Source organism: Carcharhinus amblyrhynchos, chromosome 1 (assembly GCF_965287045.1).
Source record: "Carcharhinus amblyrhynchos chromosome 1, sCarAmb.v2.hapA, whole genome shotgun sequence".
Taxonomy (NCBI): Eukaryota; Metazoa; Chordata; class Chondrichthyes; order Carcharhiniformes; family Carcharhinidae; genus Carcharhinus; species Carcharhinus amblyrhynchos.
Window position 1 is genome coordinate 139388461 of NC_137324.1, and position 21639 is coordinate 139410099.

The 21639-nt window shown below is 46.1% G+C and overlaps 1 protein-coding gene across 1 annotated transcript in view; it reads right to left on the bottom strand.

The window, feature by feature from the left end:
• tma16 (translation machinery associated 16 homolog) overlaps positions 1-20700 on the bottom strand; it is a 43658-nt gene extending 22958 nt beyond the window's left edge. The window contains exons 1-4 of the mRNA XM_080199656.1: positions 20677-20700; positions 7712-7821; positions 3894-3931; positions 2047-2131 (exon numbers count right to left, since the gene is read on the bottom strand). Coding sequence (XP_080055782.1) covers positions 2047-2131; positions 3894-3931; positions 7712-7821; positions 20677-20679 — 236 coding nt within the window. The 5' untranslated portion in view covers positions 20680-20700. The remainder of the gene's footprint in view (positions 1-2046; positions 2132-3893; positions 3932-7711; positions 7822-20676) is intronic.
• Between the last annotated feature and the right edge of the window lie 939 nt (positions 20701-21639).

The window sequence follows — 21639 nt, forward strand, 5'->3', positions numbered from 1 at the left end:
CTGCCATCAGATTTTTGAATGGACCTACCTTGCATTAAGTTGATCTTTCTCTATACCCTAGCTATGACTGTAACACTACATTCTGTACTCTCTCGTTTCCTTCTCTTTGAACGATACTCTGTCTCTGTAGCGCACAAGAAACAACACTTTTCGCGGTTTACAAATACGTGAGAATAATAAATCAAACCAAATCAGTGCTATCAAGGAGCATTTGCTCAGCAACGTGTCACCCAGTTTGGGTTTCGCCAGGGTCACTCAGCTCCTGAACTCATTACAGTTTTGATTCAAACATTGACAAAAGAGCTAAATTCCACAGGTGAGGCAAAAGTGACAGTCCTTGACATCAAGGCCGCTTTGGACCAAATGTGGTATCAAGGAGCCCTAGCAACCTTGGAACCAATGGGTAGCAGGGGTTAAACGCTCCGTTACTTGGAGCTATACCTGGTACGTATGAAGATGGTTGTAGTTGTAGAGGGTCAGTGATCTCTGCAGGAGTCCCTCAGATTAGTGTCCTAGGCCCAACCATTTTTAGCTGCATCATCAATAACCTTAGGTCAAAGTGGGGATGTTTGCTGATGATTGCACAATATTCAGCACCATTTGCAACTCCTCAGATACTGAAGCAGTCCGTGTTCAAATACAATAAGATCTGAACAATAACCAGGCTTGGGCATAAAAGTGATAAGTTTCATTCAAGCCACATTAATGTCAGGCAATGATAGCACCAATAAGAGAGACATTAACCACCACTCGTTGACATTCAATTGTGTACCATCATTGAATCCCCTACTGTCAACATCCTTGGGGTTACCATTGACTACAAACTTGACTGGACTCGCCACATAAACACAGTAGCTGCAAAAGCAGTTCAGAGGCAAGAATACTGCGGAAGTAACTCGCCTCCTGACCCCCCCAAAGTCTGTCCATCACCTAAAAGGCACAAGTCAGGTGTGTGATGGAATATTCCCCATTTGTCTGGATGGGTGCAGCTCCAACAACACTCAAGAAGTTTGACACCATCCAGAACAAAGCAAACCCTTTGATTGGCACCACCCTCCACCACTGATACTAAGTAGCAGTAGGGTGTATTATTGACAAGATGCACTGCAGCAATTCACCAAACATCCTTAGGCAGCACCTTCCAAATCAATGGGATGCAGATACATGGCTACACTACCACTTCCAAGTTCCTCTTCAAGACATTCACCATCCTCACTTGGAAATGTATCGCAGTTCCTCTGTAGTCACTGGGTCAAAATCCTGTAATTCCCTCCCTCGCGGCATTGTGAGTTGACTCACAGCACGCGGACTGCAGCGATTCAAGATGGTGGCTCACCACCACCTTCTCAAGAGCAACTAGGCATGGGCAATAAATGTTGCCAGCCAGTGACGCCCAAGTACAAACAGATTAATGACAAAAATTGTGGAATTTAGTACTCATTCTAGAGTCGAAAATTCCTTCATTAAAACATTGTGCATGATTTCCCACCCTCCGGCCACTGCAACTACCCACCCACTCCTGACTACATTCCCACCTCCCCACCCCTAGCTACTGCTGTGTAATGAGGGTGTAGCTTCATTTGCTCCAATGCATTCAGCAATTTACTGAATCCACGACATATAGCCTTCATTGTAAGGCTGCTACAGTGCACATTTCTCACCAAACCTGTGCCGGATGATCACACGACAAGTGTGCAGCATACAACCTGGGTAAATAAAAAAAAGCGCAGAATGGTATCCCTGTGGTGCGACTGCTATTCCATGAAAGTTCTGGTCTATGCCTTTTGGCACTGAGTATTTTCCTTGACTGTTTCATGTAAGCAGTCCATTAATCTAAGATGCAAGTTTAAAATGCAAGTCATCATGAAGACAAATGGTAGTCGTATAAGATTTTTCAATCACTGCTTGCATGGTTTTCTATTTATAGGTTTTTTTATTAGCAAATTAAAGCTATTGGAACAATGTACTCGTGCCCTGCATCAACCAGTCCAAGTCACTTTTCCAGCAAAGGAAATATTATGAAACATTTCCAAAATTCCCTCTTACCTTTCTATTAACTGACAAGCTTCCTGCTTATTGTACTCAGTCTTGTTGGACTCTAGATGGTTTTGAAACCACAGCAGTTTTTCACCTGTACCAAAAAATATTTTTCCAATTATAGAAGCAAATTAACTTGCAAAATGATGTCAAAACTTACGTGCACTCATTTGAATATAATTCCCCATCTCCATCAAATTGACAAAAAAAAGGCAATGTATATTGAACAATGTACTAGCATTTCACGCCACCATTCCCCAACCCACCCCATCACGTAGGAATGTTTCAGCAGGAACAAGCATTAATTGTTAACAATGGTAAAAAATTAAGTACTGTAGATTTTGAAAGTGAGGCAGTATTGGCAGCTCTCAAGTGGTGCAAGAACTTATCCACAAGGGAGACAGTGGCATACTGGTATTATCACTGGACAAGTAATCCAGAAGACCAGTGTAATGCTCTGGTAACCTGGCTCAAATCTCACCATGGCAGATGGTGAAATCGAATTCCATAAAGATATGGAATTAAATGTCCAATGATGATCATGAAACCATTGTTGATTATCATAAAAAAACAATGGTTCACTAATGTCCTTTAGGGAAGGTGATCTATTATCCTTACCCGGTTTAACTTACTTGTATTTCCAGACCTAAAGCAACTGCCTCAAGCATGGGCAATAAATGCTGGCTCAGCCTATGACACCCACATCTCATGAATGAATAAAGAAAAATAATGAGACATCTATGATAATTCCAGGGCACTGACTAAGAAGGCAAAGAAGAATTCAAAAGGAAAATTTGTGTGTGACTTGTTAAAAAAAACATTAATTGGCATGGTCACTATGGCTGCTTCTTGGCATATTAAAAAATTACAAGGGTGGGAGCTGAGGAAAAGAGGATCATATAGAACACTGAACATAGAACATTACAGCGTAGAACAGGCCCTTCGGCCCACGATGTTGCGCCGACCAGTTAAAAAACAATGACCCTCTAACCTAAACCAAACCCTTACCATCCATAAACCTATCCACGGATCTCTTAAACGCCCCCAAACTAGGCACATTTACAACTGCAGCAGGCAGGGCATTCCAATCCCTCACCACCCTCTGGGTAAAGAACCTACCCCTGACATCCGTCCTATAACTACCACCCCTTAATTTAAAGCTATGCCCCCTCGTGCTAGCTTTCTCCATCCGAGGAAAAAGGCTTTTCTTTGGGCAGTCTCAACAGTGTCAACATTTTCTTAGTCATTCACAAAATACACAGTTCCAAGAATTAATTCTAATTTCTGTTATTGGAGGAACCTTGCCAAAAGATGTGAACTTCCTCTGGATAATAACTCTATGACCTCAATAACATGCATCTCAATTCTTCATAAGCTATTTAATTATGTCTGCTTAATTATAGCTCTACTGCCACAATCATACTCCTAACTGGGTAATCACCCAACTTCTTTCTGAAAGATTTAATTTAGCACTGTATCTTTGAAAAATGGTACAATTAATTCTGAAAAACATATGGACATTTGCGTAAGTTAATGTGCTTATTGAGAATAATTGGTTGTTGAATTCAGCACTGCACGGCACAATGGCATGCTTCAGAATTTAGAGAACAGAACTTGAAAAATTTTGCACTAAATATGTGGGGTAGCTAAGCATTAACACTACAAATAAAAATGCACAGTTCTGGTAAGTATTGCGCTGCAAAAATCTGGTTTCTGCCAAGATGAGCAGACAGATCTCTAGCCACAAAGCATTTACTGCAACAATGAAGATGAAGTCCCAAAGGTTTGTCAACTTCAGATATTACAATTCTCTCTGACTTTTGACCCCAAGTAGACTCTACAATTTTATAACTCACCAAATGTGTTTAGACGGATAGCCTTTTCACGCTTTATCCTGGTGAGATGAGCAAAAACAAGAAGTTACATGTTACATTAAAAAATTATGTTGTTTCCAAAGTCATTTTGTAGCAATGTAACTGTAGTATTACAATTCTTTTGTCAAATCCCCTGAGGCCAAGTTAGCTGGCGTCCATGGGCATAGTAAATATGCTAGTGCTGCATCTGGGACGCACTATCCCCCAATTCACATGCACAATGTGAAAAGCTTGGAGATCATCATAGGAATACAGTCAAAGGAACCGGAGGATGTGGTGTTTTTAGATTTTCAAAAGGCGTTTGATAAGGTGCCTCATAAAAGGTTGCTACAGAAGGTTAGGGTGCACGGAGTTGGGGGTAAGGTGTTAGCATGGATAGAGGAATGGCTGTCCAATAGGAAGCAGAGAGTTGGTATCAATGGGTGCTATTCTGATTGGCGGTTGGTGACTAGTGGAGTGCCGCAGGGATCAGTGCTGGGGCCTCAGCTATTTACCATTTATATAGATGATCTGGAGGAGGGGGCTGAGTGTAGGGTGACGAAATTTGCTGATGACACAAAGATGAGTGGTAAAGCAAATTGCGTGGAGGGTGTGGAAAGTCTGCAGCAGGATCTGGATAGGCTGAGCGAGTGGGCGAGGACCTGGCAGATGGAGTATAATGTTAACAAGAGTGAGGTTATCCACTTCGGCAGAAGTAATAGTAGGAGGGATTACTATTTAAAGGGCGAACAGCTGCAGCATGCTACGGTGCAGAGGGACCTGGGGGTTCTTTATGTTCTTATGAGTTGCAAAAACCCAGTCTGCAGGTGCAGCAAGTGATTGAGAAGGCGATTAGAATGCTAGCCTTTATAGCGAGGGGGACAGAATATAAAAGCAGGGAGGTCTTGCTGCAACTGTACAGGGTACTGGTGAGGCCGCAGCTGGAGTAGTGTGCGCAGTTTTGGTCGCCGCACTTGTGCAAGGATATATTGGCCTTGGAGGGGATGCAGAGGAGGTTCAGTAGGCTGATACCGGAGATGAGGGGGTTGGACTATGAAGATAGACTAAATAGACTGGGTCTGTACTCGTTGGAGTTTAGAAGGATGAGGGGGGATCTTATAGAGACGTATAAGATAGTGAAAGGGATGGATAGGGTAGAGGTAGGGAGATTTTTCCCGCTTAGAAAGGATAGCAGGACTAGAGGGCACAGTCTCAAGATAAGTGGGGGGGCAGTTTAGATCAGAGTTGAGGAGGAACTTCTTCACTCAAAGGGTGGTGAATCTCTGGAATTCTCTGCCCGTTGAAGTGGTGGAGGCTACCTCGCTAAATATATTTAAGTCACGGGTAGATAGGTTTTTGACAGACAAGGGAATTAAGGGTTATGGGGAGAAAGCGGGAAAGTGGAACTGATCCACTTCAGATCAGCCATGATCTTATTGAATGGCGGAGCAGGCTCAAAGGGCTAGATGGCCTACTCCTGCTCCTATTTCTTATGTTCTTACTAAATTGATCAAACTTGTGAACACTAATTTTATCAAACAATAAAAAACCTTAGCTACCAACTATATCAAGCAACATTTACAATTAGTTAAGCATGCTGTACTTTCAATAATCCAAGATTTTGCCATTTAAACTAAAACACCTCAACTATTTGAAAAAAGTTCCCTTACACTATTTGCTTCTTGGCTATTCAGAAAGAATTGCAGCTGCCCTGATAATACACAATTAATAGGAACATTGTCTACTGTGGAACTGAGTTGAAAAGATTGGAATGATCCTCGGTTTCATCTCATTCTATGTTAATTTGGATAATTTCACACATGAAATGGTCTCCAACAACAGCATGTGGAACTGGGAGGGGGAAAAAAAAAATCATCCAGAGTTCTCATTCAACCCATATTATTATCTAAAACCTCCATCAGTGAACAGTGGGTGGTAACATCGGGCTGAACTACAGTGTCCAATAATCTGGTAAAGCTATGTGTCCAGATTGTGCCTTGTAGAATAGGTTGGTGAGGTGTAAGAGATCAGCAGGTGCTCACAGAACTGTATCACAGCAAGACTACTATCATCCAGATTGGAAAGAGGAAAGTAAGTTATGCCAATTAACCAATGCTTATGTTATGATTCTATGACAGTGTTGTGCACAGTGGCAGTATATATACTTTGGCCTGCAGCTGTTCCACTTCCATCTAGCCCTCCATTCACACCATGCTCAGAAAAAGGAGCAGATGAGAATTTATATTCAGGGATGCTGTCAGGAAGTAGTATATCCCAGCATGAACAGAAAAAGTTCTAGTGGAATGATAGTTTCACTTGGATTCCATTTCTACCATCCCTCATTTCCCTCAGAAATAAAATCAACAACATACAAAATCACATAATTGAAATCGGGATTTCACGATGCAGAGGAAATTGCAGATACACAGCTGGGCACACTGCCTCAATGACACAGCATTACAGAGTCTGGTGTTTAAGCAAGATGCTACAAGGGATTCTGACTGCAGGCAAAAAATGAGTGACTAGCAGTTGTGCATTATACAAGAATATAGCAGTTTTTAAAACTAATGTATAAAAATTGGCCCTTGCCTTTCCACCTATTTTGTGTCATCTGCAACTTGGCAATAGTATATTCACTTCACTTGTCCAAGTCATTTGTATTCTAAATAATTGTGGATCCAGCACCGATCCCTGTGAGGCTTCAAAGGTTGGCTGAAAATGCCCCTCTTAACCAATTTTTTTTAATATTAGTTACACAATCCCCTATCCATGCTAACATACTACTACAATACCATGGGCTCTTATCTTGGTCTGATATGTTAGAAAATGTTTTTTAGAAATTTATGATGTACAGTTTGCAACGTATACAAAATGCACTGCAGCAACTTGCCAAGCCTCCTCTGACAACACCTTCCAAACCCGTGACCTCTACAATGTAGAAGGACAAGGATAGCAGAAACCAGCCACCTACAAGTGCCCGCCAAGCTTAACTTGGAATTATACCATTGTTTCATCACTGTTACCAGGCCAAAAACTTGGAACTCCCTTCCTCACAACACTGTGGATGTACCTTTATGCTGATGGACTGCAGAAGCTAAGTAAAATATCTTAAGAATGGGCAGCAAATTCTGGCCTTGACAGCAATGCTCACATCCCATGAAAGAATAAAACAAAGTGATGCCCGTTACACAAGATAACGTGGCAAAAAATCTGAATACTGCACAACCCAATAATAGCAAATTAATAATGATCTGATATTTTACTTCTACCTGGACAGCAGAGAAAAAGATGGCATCTCTGAAAATCCAGTGCTTCCTCTGTAGTACCCTGAATTTAACCTTACATTATTCACTGAACATCCACGGTAGAGCTAGAAACTACAATCTTCTGACAAATGATGAGAATATTACTAACTTCATGAAGACTTAGTCACAAAAATAGATCATTTCTCTCATTGTGCTATTTCTATTCCTTATAAATAAACTAAGGTTAGGCAAGACTGAATGCAAATAAATTATTGGTCCCATCACTGAGTTTTTCAAAAGAATTGATCTTCTACCTGATGTAATATTCATCTGATGCAACTAAACACAAGGTATTTCCATCAGTAATTGGTTTAATATTTCATACAAAAAAACATTCCTAACTCAACAACAGCTTTGGTAAATCCAAATTGGCACTCAATTCTCACCAGGAAAACAAGCCTGACTGTCGAACAGTCCCACATAATGGGAAAAACCAAGTGTTTTGAATGAAAAAAATGCTCACTGGCATTTCACTCAGTAATGTATTTGTGACTTCAATAGCACACAATCACATACTTATCCTTTTTTTCTTGCTTATGTGTCGCCCGCACCATTTGGGAAGCCTTTCTGCTATATGGATGGATAACCTTGTGCTCCGGACCTTTCTTAGTCTTTGGTGCTTTCGGCTATTAAAAATGAAAAGGAATTTTAAAAAGGTACTGATATTTAATCTCACTCAGGAACTTTGAGAACTCAAAATTAAACATGATTTATGAGATGAAAAGTCTACTAAGTAGCTTATAACCAGATTAGACCTTAAGGAAAAAAAATTGATTTTGTACTATTGCCTAACAATACATCAGTGAAAATCGAGTTCTTATTGAAGCAGTGTAGACAATGTATTAATAATACTATGCATGCTGGCTAGTACTATTCACCATGATGAATAATGTAAGAACAAATACCACCCAATGTAAAACACAATTGGCTGAAAAAAATTCATTCTACCTGTCATCCGACCTGTCTGCCCCTCTACCATGACTATATTGCAGTCTCCACAGGTGCTCTGAGGCTCCGCAAGGTCTGGGGTGTATTATCGATCTATTTAATCACATCTTGGTTTAATTTTTTAAGTTTCCTTTCCACTTTGTTTTTTTGTTTCAGGCAGTCCCTATGCCCCCTGCCCCTTTTATTTATTCCATCAGTTTACTTGACATAATTTAATTATTTTTCCAAAAAGGTTGGCAGGGATTAGTTTGTGTACACTATAGTATAGTTTTATTTTGCATTCTGTAACAAATTATGTTCCTTTCCAAAAAAAGATTTTTTCCTCATTGTTTCATTGGAGGCAACAAAACGCCAAGATTAGCCAAGGACCAAATACAAACAGGTTATTGGTCCTGTCACTAAATAGTTTAATAAAGCACTAAATAAATTACAATTAAATGACCTTTTAGCTAATGCAATAATTGACTACTGAAAGTACATGCAGCTCTTTTTCATCAGCAACAGATCTACCACATGGAATTTTTCACAGTGCTCAGCAAAAGTATATACCAGTGTTAGGGAAGGGCTGTAGAAAAAGAGATAATCAGTCATGATATCGAAGGAAATGAAGGAGGATATCAAATTAAAAGACAATGCATACAAAGTGGCAAAGATTAGTGGGAAACTAGAGGACTGGGAAATATTTAAAAGTCAACAAGAAGCCATGAAAAAAAGCTATAAAGAAAAGTAAGATAGATTATGAGAGTAAACCAGCTCAATGTATAAAAACAAATAGCAAACATTTCTACAAATACATAAAATGAAAAAGAGTAGCTAAAGTAAACATTGGTCTTTTGGAGGGTAAGAAGGGGGATGTAACAACTGGAAGTGAGAAAATGGCTGAGGCATTGAACAGGTATTTTGTGTCAGTCTTCACAGCGGAAGACACAAACAACATGACAAAAATTGATGACAAGGTGGTTATGGCAGGTGAAGACCTAGAATCTATTATCACTAAAGAGGTAGTTTTGGGCAAGCCAACAGGGCTAAAGGTAGACAAGTCTCCCAGCTCTGATGGAATGCATCCCAGGATACTAAAAGCAATGGCGGGGGAAATTCACTGGACTCTGGGGTGGTTCCCGCAGATTGAAAAACAGCAAATGTGACACCATTGTTTAAAAAAGGTAGGCAAAAGGTGGGTAACTATAGGCCAGTTAGCTTAAATTCTATAGTCGGGAAAATGCTTTAATCTATCAAGGAAGAAATAGCGAGACATCTGGATATCAATTATCCCACTGGGAAGACACAACATGGGTTCATGAAGGGCAGGTCATGTTTGATTAACTTGATGGAATTCTTTGAGAACGTTATGTGCACAGTGGACAATGGGGAACCTGTGTATGTGGTATATCTGGCTTTCCAGAAGGTATATTTGACAAGGTGCTGCAACAAAGGCTATGGGGTTTAATGAGATTGAGGGTTATAGATAGGTCTGTAGATTGGTAGGTGTTGATGTGATCGGCGCAACTCGTGGGCCGAAGGGCCTGTTTGTGCTGTAGTGTTCTATGTTCTATTAAAGGCTGTTGCATAAGATAAAGGTGCACAGTATTACGGGTAGTGGATTAGCAGTATCAGATAGAGGATTTGTTAACTAACCAAAAGAGTGGGAATAAATGGGTGTTTTTCTGGTGCGCGATCAGCGACTAGTGGCATATCTCAGGGATCAGTGTTGGGACTGCAATTGTTTACAATTTATATAGATGATTTGGAGTTGGGGACAAAGTGAGATATGTCAAAATTCACAGATGACACTAAGATGAGTGGCAGAGCAAGACATGCAGAGGATACTGAAAGTCTACAAAGGGATACAGATGGTCTAAGTGAGTTGGCAAGCATCTGGCAGATGGAGTACAATGTTGGTAAATGCGAGGCCATTTTGGTAGGAATAACAGCAAAATGGACTATTATTTAAATAGTAAAAATTGCAGCATGCTGCTGTGCAGAGGGACCTCGCTCTTTGCGCATGAATCACAAAAAAATTGGTTTGCAGGTACAGCAAGTAATTAAGAAGGAATTTTGTCCTTCATTGCTAAAAGGATAGAGTTTAAAAACAGCGAGGTAATGTTGCAGCCTTATACATAAGAACATAAGAAATAGGAGCAGGAGTAGGCCATCTAGCCCTTCGAGCCTGCCCCGCCATTCAATAAGATCATGGCTGATCTGTCGTGGCTCAGTTTCACATTCCCGCCCTCTCCCCATAACCCTTAATCCCCTCTCTTATCAAAAACCCATCAACCCGCGTCTTAAAAATATTTAGCGAGGTAGCCTCCACCACTTCAACGGGCAGAGAATTCCAGAGATTCACCACCCTTTGAGTGAAGAAGTTCCTCCTCAACTCCGTTCTAAACCGCCCCCCCTTTATCTTGAGGCTGTGCCCCCTAGTCCTATTATCCTTTCTGAGCGGGAAGAGTCTCTCCACCTCTATCCTATCCATCCCATTCATCATCTTATACGTCTCAATGCGATCTCCCCTCATTCTTCTAAACTCTAACGAGTACAAGCCTAGTTCATTCAGCCTCTCCTCATAGCTCAACCCCCTCAACTCCGGCATCAGCCTAGTAAACCTCCTCTGCACTCCCTCCAAGGCCAAAATATCCTTGCGTAAGTACAGCGCCCAAAACTGCACACACTACTCCAGCTGCGGCCTCACCAATGCCCTATACAGCCGCAGCAAGACCTCCCTACTTTTATGTTCAATCCCCCTCGCTATGAAGGCCAGCATCCCATTAGCCTTCCTGACCACCTGCTGCACCTGCAAGCTGGGTTTTTGCGACTCACGCACAAGGACCCCGAGGTCCCTCTGCACCGTCGCCCGCTGCAGTTTTTCTCCACGTAAGTAATAATCCTTCCTACCATTATTCCTACCAAAGTGGACCACCTCGCACTTGCCAACATTAAATTCCATAAGGTGCTGGTGAGTCTGGGCTCCAAACCGGCTGTTGAATGTGACACAAGAGTATATTAGTATGTTCTGGGCTTTATAAACAACTTCTTGTCACTCAGAAACACCTGGAACTTCAATTGTTAGCATCTCCACCCACTCCGATCTAAAGCCCTCTGGTTCCAGGCATCACCTTAGTATTTCGCCCCAACGATAACTGACCCTCTCTTCTCCCTTCCTGGCACCCAAGGCCAGAATTCTGCAACTTATGCCTTTTGGAGCAAGTTTATTGGCCTCCGAGAAAACAGTGTATCACAGGACCCCACCCCCCCAACCTCTCTTGTGCCATGGTCAAACTTGAGTAATGGGGAATATCTTTAAAAGTTTTCTGTGAAGTATTTTCAGTTGCAGTGATATTGATTCTGTGAAGAGATTAAATAAATCAGAATCAGGTTTATAAATCAAATGTCAATCTTTCATGATTTATGTCAGAGTCACAGTCGTTATTGCCCAGGTGGCAGATATTTAGCCCATAGGGTTCAAACCAACTGTGTACAAAATCAGTTGAGTAATAACAAACAGAGAACCGTGCTAACAAGATATTTTTCAGGCTGACTGGAAGAAGTGGCAGATTGAAACTAATGCAATGTGTGAAGTGATTAATTTTGATGGGAAGAATGCAAAAAGACAATGTAAAATAAAGGATCCAATTCTAAAGGGGGTGCAGAATCAGAAAGACCTGCGAATATATGCGCACAAACATTGATAGTGGCAGGATTGGCTGAGAGAGCGGTGAGTAAAACATGACATTCTGGGCTTGATTAATGGGAGCACTGAGTAAAAAAATAAGACAGTTATGTTAAACTTGTATAAAATAATGGTTCTGATGTGGAGATGCCAGCGTTGGACAGGTGGATGGAGAACTCCATCCACCTGACAAAGAGGGAAACCTCGAAAGCTTGTGATTTTACTATCAAAAAGATCAGTTGGACTTAAACCTGGTGTTGTCAGACTTCTTACTGTACTTAAAATAATGGTTCAACAGGAGTACTGCATCCAGTCTGGGGACTGCACCCACAAAAGCTGGTGAAGGCATTAAAGTGGAAAAAAGATTCACACAAATGGTCCTAGGAATAAGCAACTTCAGTTACGTAGATAGAGAAGTTGAGATTGTTTGCTTTGGAACAGTTTGAGAGGAGATTTGTTAGAGGTTTTCATAAGGGGTCTGGACAGAATAGACAGAAACTGTTACCATTTGTGGAAGGATGGAGAACAAGAGGGCACAGATTTAAGAAAAGTGGAGACATGAGGAAAAACATTTGAGGCGGTGGATGGATGTATTGGAAGTGAGGTTCAATCAAGACATTGCAAGAGATATGGATTATTGGAAAAAGAAGAATATGAAAGGCTGCGGGGAAAAAGTGGCATAGTAGCTCTCGGTAAATTGCTCCTCGACAGTCAGCTCAGACAGCAGTATGGCCTTCTTGTGCGCTGCAGCATTCTTTAATTTTATGATTCGCTAGTCAGCCAAAGACAAGAGCACTCCATAATGTAACCATACACTTCAGAGGTAAAGCTTTCCATAGAACAGAATCTATTGAATTCTTATGGTGCAAGAGATGTCCATTCGATCATTGAGTCTGCAACAAGTCTCTGACAGAACATCCTCACAACACAACACAGCCACACCCACCCCCTACCACCACCTCCCTACAGCCCAACATTAACCCCCATCCCCGCCCTCTGACACAAACCCATTCTAAACCCCTCACATCCCAACCTGAACCTACCATCTGAATTTAGCAACCCCTCCCGAACCGCACCCGGCGACCCCTCCCAATCCAACCTCCACCGCTAACCTGATGCCCTCCCAAACGGAACAAGGCCCACACCCCTCCCCCCACCCCTCTGCACCCATCCCCAACCCCCCTAACAACCCTGCACCAATCCCCAATCCTCTTACTCATTGCACCAACTCAACATCCTACCCTCTGACCTGAACCTAGTCCAACCTCCAAACCAGTCCAATTCCCTGACGCGAACACAGCTCTCCCCGCTGACTTTTCGCCCTCCCCTTGACCTCTCCATCGACCCAAATCCACTCCCTCTCCCCCCAACAACCCAAACCTGATTGGACCTCCAAGCCGACCACCCCCGCTGATCATCTGGCCCCCTCCTCCCTCCCAAAACCGGCTCCCCACTTCCTGAACCCTGGCACCACCCGCCACAACACCACCCTTGAAACTAGCTCCCTCTCCGACCTTTGGCTCCCCTCAACCTGACTCCCCAACCTGAACTCATCTCGCACCCCACCAATGCAAACCCGTCTCAAACCTACGCCCTCCCACCCTGAACCCACCTCCCTCACTTGAACGAACTCGACACGAACCCCATCCTGCCCAATACCCAGTCCCTGACCCAACCTGACCTTTCCCGCCTTCCATCTTGAACCAAATGTTGTCCTCTCCCCCCCACCGACACCAACCCCATGTGCTGCCCTGAACACCACTCCTGAGCTGGGGCCCACCCTGCCCAAAACCACCCAGCTGACCCGAACCCAGTTGTCCAGCCTGCTTCTCACCTGTTCCCCATCCCTGACCTGACACCCAAACCTAATCAGACCCGCCCTGCCTTGTAGCTTCTGACCCGAACCCACCCCCCAAAACATAAACATCCCCAAACCACCCAAATCCCTGGCCCCCCTCAACCTGACTCCCCCAACATGAGCCCCAACCGGAACCAGGCCCCCCTCACTCTGAACAAGGCACACCCACCTCCACCCAGCCTGACCCAAATCAAACCCACATCCAGCCCCCCAACCCCATCAACCCAACTGAGGCCCACAGCTCCCCGACCCAAATGAGGACCACAATTCTACCTGAACCAAATGAAGCCCATAATCACCCCCCCTCCACCTCCCCAAACCATAGGAGACCCCCCCACACACCCCTGACACAGATGGGGCCCCATACCTCCCCCGACCCAAATGATGCCCGCAGCGCCCTCCCCCACCCCCCGATCCAAATGAGGACCCCACTTCCCCCCGACCCAAAGGAGGACCAAATCCCACCTGAGGCAAATTAAGACCACAATCTCCATCCCCGAACCATAGGAGGCCCCCATAACCCCCCCACCCAAATGAGGCCTCCACACGCCCCTGCCGATCGACATGAAGCCTACACCCTCCCCAATCCAAATGAGGCTCCTGCGATCCAAATAAGGCCCACAATATCTACTGACTCAAATGAGGCCCACAAACACCCCTCCTCCAACTCAAATGGGCCCACACCCCTCTCCAACCCAAATGAGGGCCCCAATCCATCCTGACCCAAACGAGGCCCACGTGCCCGCTGACCCGACCCAAACGAGGCCCACGCACCCGCTGACCCAAACCAAACGAGGCCCACGCACCCCATCCAAATCAAATGATTCCGACGCACCCCACCCAAACCAAATGATTCCCACGCACCCTCCCGCAACTCAAATGAGGCCCATCCCACACCCCAAACCAACCCCCCCGCCCAAATGAGGCCCCCTTGACCTAATTCCCTGACACAAATGAACCCTCCCGACACAAATAAAGCTGTCCCCCCCTCCCCCCGACTCAAATGAGGCCCAGAACCCCATGATCCCAACGAGGCCCCCAACCCAAATGAGGCCCACACCTCCCCCCCCCCACCCCAACCCAACCCAAGTGAGGCCCAACCACCTCCTCTGACCGAAATGAAGCCACCTCCCTCCCCTGACCCAAACGAGGCACTCTCTCTCCTCCCACATCCAAATAAAGCCCCATCCTCGACACAATTGACGACGACCCAACCGAGGCTGCCCCATGCCTTGACCCTACTGAGGCTGCCCCATCCCTCTGACACAAATGACATCACCCACCACCCCCCCCCCGGATCCAAATGAGGCCCCCCCCAGGACCCTAAGGCAGCCCCCGCCCCCAGACTCTAAAGAGGCTCCCCCACCTCAGACCTAAAGAGGACCTCCACCCCTGCCCCGGACCATAAAGAGGCTAGTCAGAATAGGAATAGGAAAATTAGGCAGATGAATGCCTGGCTTGAGAACTGGTGCAGGGGGCAGGGATTTAGATTTTTGGGTCACTGGGATCTTTTCTGGGGAAGGGCTGATCTGTTCAAGGAGGATGGGTTACATTTGAACTGGAGGGGGACTAACATCCTGGCAGGGAGATTTGCTAGAGCCATTCAGGAGGGTTTAAACTAGTTTGGCAGGGAGGTGGGATCCAAAGCAGTAGGGAGACAGAAGTTTGAGGACAGCATAGAAGTTAAAGAGAGCACATTAATTCGTAAAGGCAATGTCAGTCATTCTAGTACCAATCATAAACAACACAGAGAACAAGGGAAGTCCAGATTAAACTGCATTTATTTCAATGTCATGATGTGGGTATGCCGGCGTTGGACTGGCGTAAACACAGTAAAAAGTCTGACAACACCAGATTTTAGTCCAACCTATTTGATAATATACTCACAAGCTTTCGAGGGGACTGCCTCTTCGTCAGGTGAATGGAGAGTTCTGGCCTCAGACAGAGCATATAAAGCACAGACAGTTTAGAGATTAGTAATCTCTAAACTGTCTGTGCTTTATATGCTCTGTGTGAGGCCAGAACTCTCCATTCACCTGACGAAGAGGCAGTCCCCTCGAAAGCTTGTGAGTATATTATCAAATAAATAGGTTGGACTAAAACCTGGTGTTGTCAGACTTTTTACTTTATTTCAATGTAACAGGTCTGATGGGCAAGGCAGATGAACTTAGGGCATTGATGGGTACATGGGACTGGGATATTATAGCAATTACTGAAACATAGCTAAGGGAGGGACAGGACTGACAGCTTAATGTTCCAGGGTACAGATGCTATAGGAAAGAGAGGAAGGAGAGTTGCACTTTTGAGTAGGGAAAGCTTCACAGCAGTACTGAGAGGGGATATATGAGGGTTCAGCCACTGAGTCAATATGGGTACTACTGAGAAATAAGAAGGGTTGTACTATAGGCCCCCAAATAGTCAGTGGGAAACTGAGGAGCAAATATTTAAGGAGTTTACAGATAGCTCCAAGAAAAACAGGGTGGTAATAGTCGGAGATTTTAATTTTCCCAACGTTGACTGGGACAGCCATAGTATTAGTGGGTTGGATGGAGAGAAATTTGTTGAGTGTATTCAGGAGAAATTTCTCATCCAGTATGTGGATGGCGTGACTAGAGAGGGACAAAGCTTGACCTCCTCTGGGAAATAAGGAAGAGCAGGTGACAGAAGTGTTAGTGAGGGATCACTTTGGGACCAGTGATCATAATTCTATTAGTTTTAAGATAGCTATGGAGAATGATACTGTCCCAAAAGTTAATATTCCAAATTGGGGTAAGGCCAATTTTGATGGTATCAGGTAGGAATTTTCAAAAGTTAATTGGGAAGTCTGTGGGAAGGATTCAGGATAAACACATTCCTCTTAGACTGAAGGGCAAGACTGGCAGAAATTGGGAGCCCTTGATGACTCAGGATATTGAGGCCCTGGTCAAGAAGAAGAAAGATTCACATGACATGCACAGACAACTGGGGTCAAGTGAATCTCTTGAAGAGTTTAGGGGGTGTAGGAATAAAGTTAAGAGAGAAATCAAGTGGGCAAAAAAGGGAAACAAAATTATTTTAGCAGATAAGGCAAAGGAGAGTCCAAAGAGCTTTTACAAATACATAAAGGGCAAAAGAGTAACGAGAGAGAGAGAAATGGGCCTTTTAAGGATCAACAAGGAAATCTATGTGCAGATCCACAAGAGATGGGTGAGATCCTAAATGAATATTTCTCATCAGTATTTACTATTGAGAAGAGCATGGATGTTAGGGAACTTGGGGAAATAAATATTGATCTCTTGAGGGGTGTAGGAGTAGAGCTGAGTGAGAAATCAGGAGGGCAAAAAGGGGATACAAAATTGTTTTGGCAGATAAGGCAAAGGAGAATCCAAAGAGCTACTACAGGTACATAAAGGACAAAAGAGTAACAAGGAAAAGGGTAGGCCCTCTTAAGGATCAACAAGGTCATCTATGTGCAGATCCACAAGAGATGGGCGAGATCCTAAATGAATATTTCTCATCAGTATTTACTGTTGAGAAGAGCATGGATGTTAGGGAAGTCAGGGAAATTAATATTGATGTCTTGAGGAGTGTGCATGTTACAGAGGAGGTGGTGCTGAAGTCTTAATGCGCACCAAGGTAGATAAATCCCCAGGACCTGATGAAGTATATCCCAGGATGTTGTGGGGGGCTAGGGAGGAAATTGCAGTCCCCTAGCAGAGATATTTGAATCATCAATAGTCATGGGTGAGGTGTCTGAAGACTGGAGAGTGGCAAATGTCATGCCTTTGTTTAAAAAGGGCTCTAGGGAAAAGCCTGGGAACTACAGGCCAGACAGCCTCACATCTGTGGTGGGTGAATTGTTGGAAGGTATTTTGAGAGACAGGATCTTAGCTATTTAGAGATACAAGGACAGATTAGGGGCAGTCAGCATAGCTTTGTGAGTGGAAAATCATGTCTCACAAATTTAATTGAGTTTTTTGAAAGGGTAACCAAGGAGGTAGATGAGGGCAATGCAGTTGTCTACGTGGCCTTTAGCAAGGCCTTTAACAAGGTACCGCATGGTAGGTTACTGCGTAAAGTTAATTCTCACAGGATCCAGGGTGAGGTATCTAAATGGATACAAAATTGGCTTGACAGAAGCCAGTGAGTGGTTGTAGAAGGTAGTTTTTCAAACTGGAGGCCTGTGGCTAGCTGTGTGCCTCAGGGATCAGTGCTAGGCCCACTGTTATTTGTCATTTATATTAATGATTTGGATGAGAATGTAGGGGGCATGGTTAGTAAGTTTGCAGATGACACCAAAATTGGTGGCACAGTGGACAGTGAAGAAAGTTATCACCAATTATAACGGGATCTTGATCAATTGGGCCAGTGGGCTGACGAATGGCAGACGGAGTTTAATTTAGACAAATGCGAGATGATGCATTTTGGTAGACTGAACCAGGGCAGGACTTACTCAGTTAATAGTAGGGCATTGGGGAGACTTACAGAACAGAGAGATTTAGGGGTACACGTTCACAGATCCTTGAAAGTGGAGTCACATGTGGACAGAGTGGTGAAGGCAGCATTTGGCATGCTTGGTTTTATCAGTCAGAACATTGAATACAGGATTTGGGGCATCTTGTTGAAGTTGTACAAGACATTGGTAAGGCCACACTTGGAATACTGTGTGCAATTCTGGTCACTCTATTATAGAAAAGATATTATTAAACTAGAAAGAGTGCAGATAAGATTTTCTACCGGGACTTGACGGATTGCGTTATAAGGAAAGACTGAATAGACTGGGATTTTTTCCTCTGGAGCATAGGAAGCTGAGAAGTGACCTTATAGAGGTCTATAAAATAATGAGGGGCATAGACAAGGTAGATAGTCAATATCTTTTCCCAAAATTAAGGAATCTAAAACTAGAGGGCATAGGTTGGAGAGGGGAGAGATACGAAGTGTCCAGAGGGGCAATTTTTTCACACAGAGGGTGGTGAGTGTCTGGAACAAGCTGCCAGAGGTAGCACTAGAGGCAGGAACAATTTTATCTTTTAAAAAGCATATAGATAGTTATATGAGTACAATGGGTATAGAGGGATATGGGCCAAATGCAGGCAATTGGGGTTAGCTTAGGGTTTAAAAAAAAGACCAGCATAGACAAGTTGGGCCAAAGGGCCTGTTTCCATGCTGTAAGCCTCTATGACACTTTGACCCAAATGAGGGCGCCCCCCCCCTTCCCCCTGACCCAAATGAGGGCGACCCCCCCCTTCCCCCTGACCCAAATGAGGGCACCCCCCCCTTCCCCCTGACCCAAATGAGGGCACCCCCACTTCCCCCTGACCCAAATGAGGGCACCCCCCCTTCCCCCTGACCCAAATGAGGGCACCCCCCCTTCCCCCTGACCCAAATGAGGGCACCCCCCATTCCCCCTGACCCAAATGAGGGCACCCCCCCCTTCCCCCTGACCCAAATGAGGGCACCCCCCCCTTCCCCCTGACCCAAATGAGGGCACCCCCCCTTCCCCCTGACCCAAATGAGGGCACCCCCCACTTCCCCCTGACCCAAATGAGGGCACCCCCCCCTTCCCCCTGACCCAAATGAGGGCACCCCCCCTTCCCCCTGACCCAAATGAGGGCACCCCCCCTTCCCCCTGACCCAAATGAGGGCACCCCCCCGACCCAAATGAGGGCACCCCCCCCTTCCCCCTGACCCAAATGAGGGCACCCCCTCCGACCCAAATGAGGGCACCCCCCCCTTCCCCCTGACCCAAATGAGGGCACCCCCCCCTTCCCCCTGACCCAAATGAGGGCACCCCCTCCGACCCAAATGAGGGCACCCCCCCCTTCCCCCTGACCCAAATGAGGGCACCCCCCCCTTCCCCCTGACCCAAATGAGGGCACCCCCCCCCTTCCCCCTGACCCAAATGAGGGCATCCCCCCCCTTCCCCCGACCCAAATGAGGGCACCCCCTCCGACCCAAATGAGGGCACCCCCCCCTTCCCCCTGACCCAAATGAGGGCACCCCTTCCCCCTGACCCAAATGAGGGCACCCCCCCCCCTTCCCCCTGACCCAAATGAGGGCACCCCCCCCTTCCCCCTGACCCAAATGAGGGCATCCCCTGACCCAAATGAGGGCACCCCCCTCCCCTGACCCAAATGAGGGCACCCCCCCTCCCCTGACCCAAATGAGGGCACCCCCCCCTCCCCTGACCCAAATGAGGGCACCCCCCCTCCCCTGACCCAAATGAGGGCACCCCCCCTCCCCTGACCCAAATGAGGGCACCCCCCCTCCCCTGACCCAAATGAGGGCACCCCCCCTCCCCTGACCCAAATGAGGGCACCCCCCCTCCCCTGACCCAAATGAGGGCACCCCCCCTCCCCTGACCCAAATGAGGGCACCCCCCTCCCCTGACCCAAATGAGGGCACCCCCCCCCTTCCCCCTGACCCAAATGAGGGCACCCCCCCCCCCTCCTTCCCCCTGACCCAAATGAGGGCACCCCCCCCCCTCCTTCCCCCTGACCCAAATGAGGGCACCCCCCCCCCTTCCCCCTGACCCAAATGAGGGCACCCCCCCCCCTCCTTCCCCCTGACCCAAATGAGGGCACCCCCCCCCCCTTCCCCCTGACCCAAATGAGGGCACCCCCCCCCCTTCCCCCTGACCCAAATGAGGGCACCCCCCCCCCTTCCCCCTGACCCAAATGAGGGCACCCCCCCCCCTCCTTCCCCCTGACCCAAATGAGGGCACCCCCCCCCCCCTTCCCCCTGACCCAAATGAGGGCACCCCCCCCCCTTCCCCCTGACCCAAATGAGGGCACCCCCCCCCCTTCCCCCTGACCCAAATGAGGGCACCCCCCCCCCTTCCCCCTGACCCAAATGAGGGCACCCCCCCTCCTTCCCCCCTCCTTCCCCCTGACCCAAATGAGGGCACCCCCCCTTCCCCCTGACCCAAATGAGGGCACCCCCCCTTCCCCCTGACCCAAATGAGAACCCGCACTGCAGCAAGCCCCCTGACCCGGTTACCCGCGGCTCCGTCTCCAGTCCCTCACTCACCATTCTCAAACCGGCCGCCGGAAGTAATGTGACGCGTTTCGCTATTTCCGGTCCCCCGACAACAGCGACAGAACCAGAGGTTCTGGGAGAAGGAAAGGCAGAGCGGAGCGGAGCGGGGCGGGGGGGCCAGGGTCTACAGTCCGGGGGGGGGGCGGTGTCCTGAATATCGGGGTTACTCTTTGCCCTGGCGGGAGTGATCACTTTGTTTTCTGGCAACAGGGCACCGTATGTCCTGGGAAGGTGGGTTCACGCTCTGTATTGGGGTAGATGTCACTCTGAGTCCTGGCTGAAGGGGGTCACTCAGTGTCCTGGGTATAGGATTCACTGCCTGTCCCAGGGGGAATGGTCACTTTTTGTATTGATGCTGAATGATTTCCTCTAACATCAAATAAGCATTTGATTGAGCGTGGAACCAGCAAAATCTGCCAAAATTAAAGTCCTTGGGAATAAGGGAAAACTTCTAAATTCTTGTACTCTCAACCATTTTCCAAGGTATTTGTTGGAGGTGAATCAGCTCAGCCCAGGACATTGCTACAGGAGTTTCTCAGTGTATGTCTTAGGTCCAGCCAGCTTCAGGCGATACACCAATGAAGGTCAAACGAAAGGATGATCATTAATGATTATGCAATGTTCACTATTATTCACTCCTGAGGCACTGAAGCAGTCCCTGACTGCATGCAGCAAGCCTGGACAGAATTCAGGCTTGAGGTGATAAATGGCAAGGAACATTCACACCACACACTTCCAGGGAATCACCATCTCCAACAAGAGAGAATCCAACCGTCTCCTTTTGACATTGAATTGAATTCCATCACTTAATCCCCCAACACCAATATCCTGAAGATATCATTGACCAGAAATTTGATTGGATCTAACCCATGTAAATGTGGCTACTAAAGCAGGTCAGAAGCTGAAATTCTGCAGCAAGTTACCACCTCTTCACTCACTGAGGATTGTCTACCA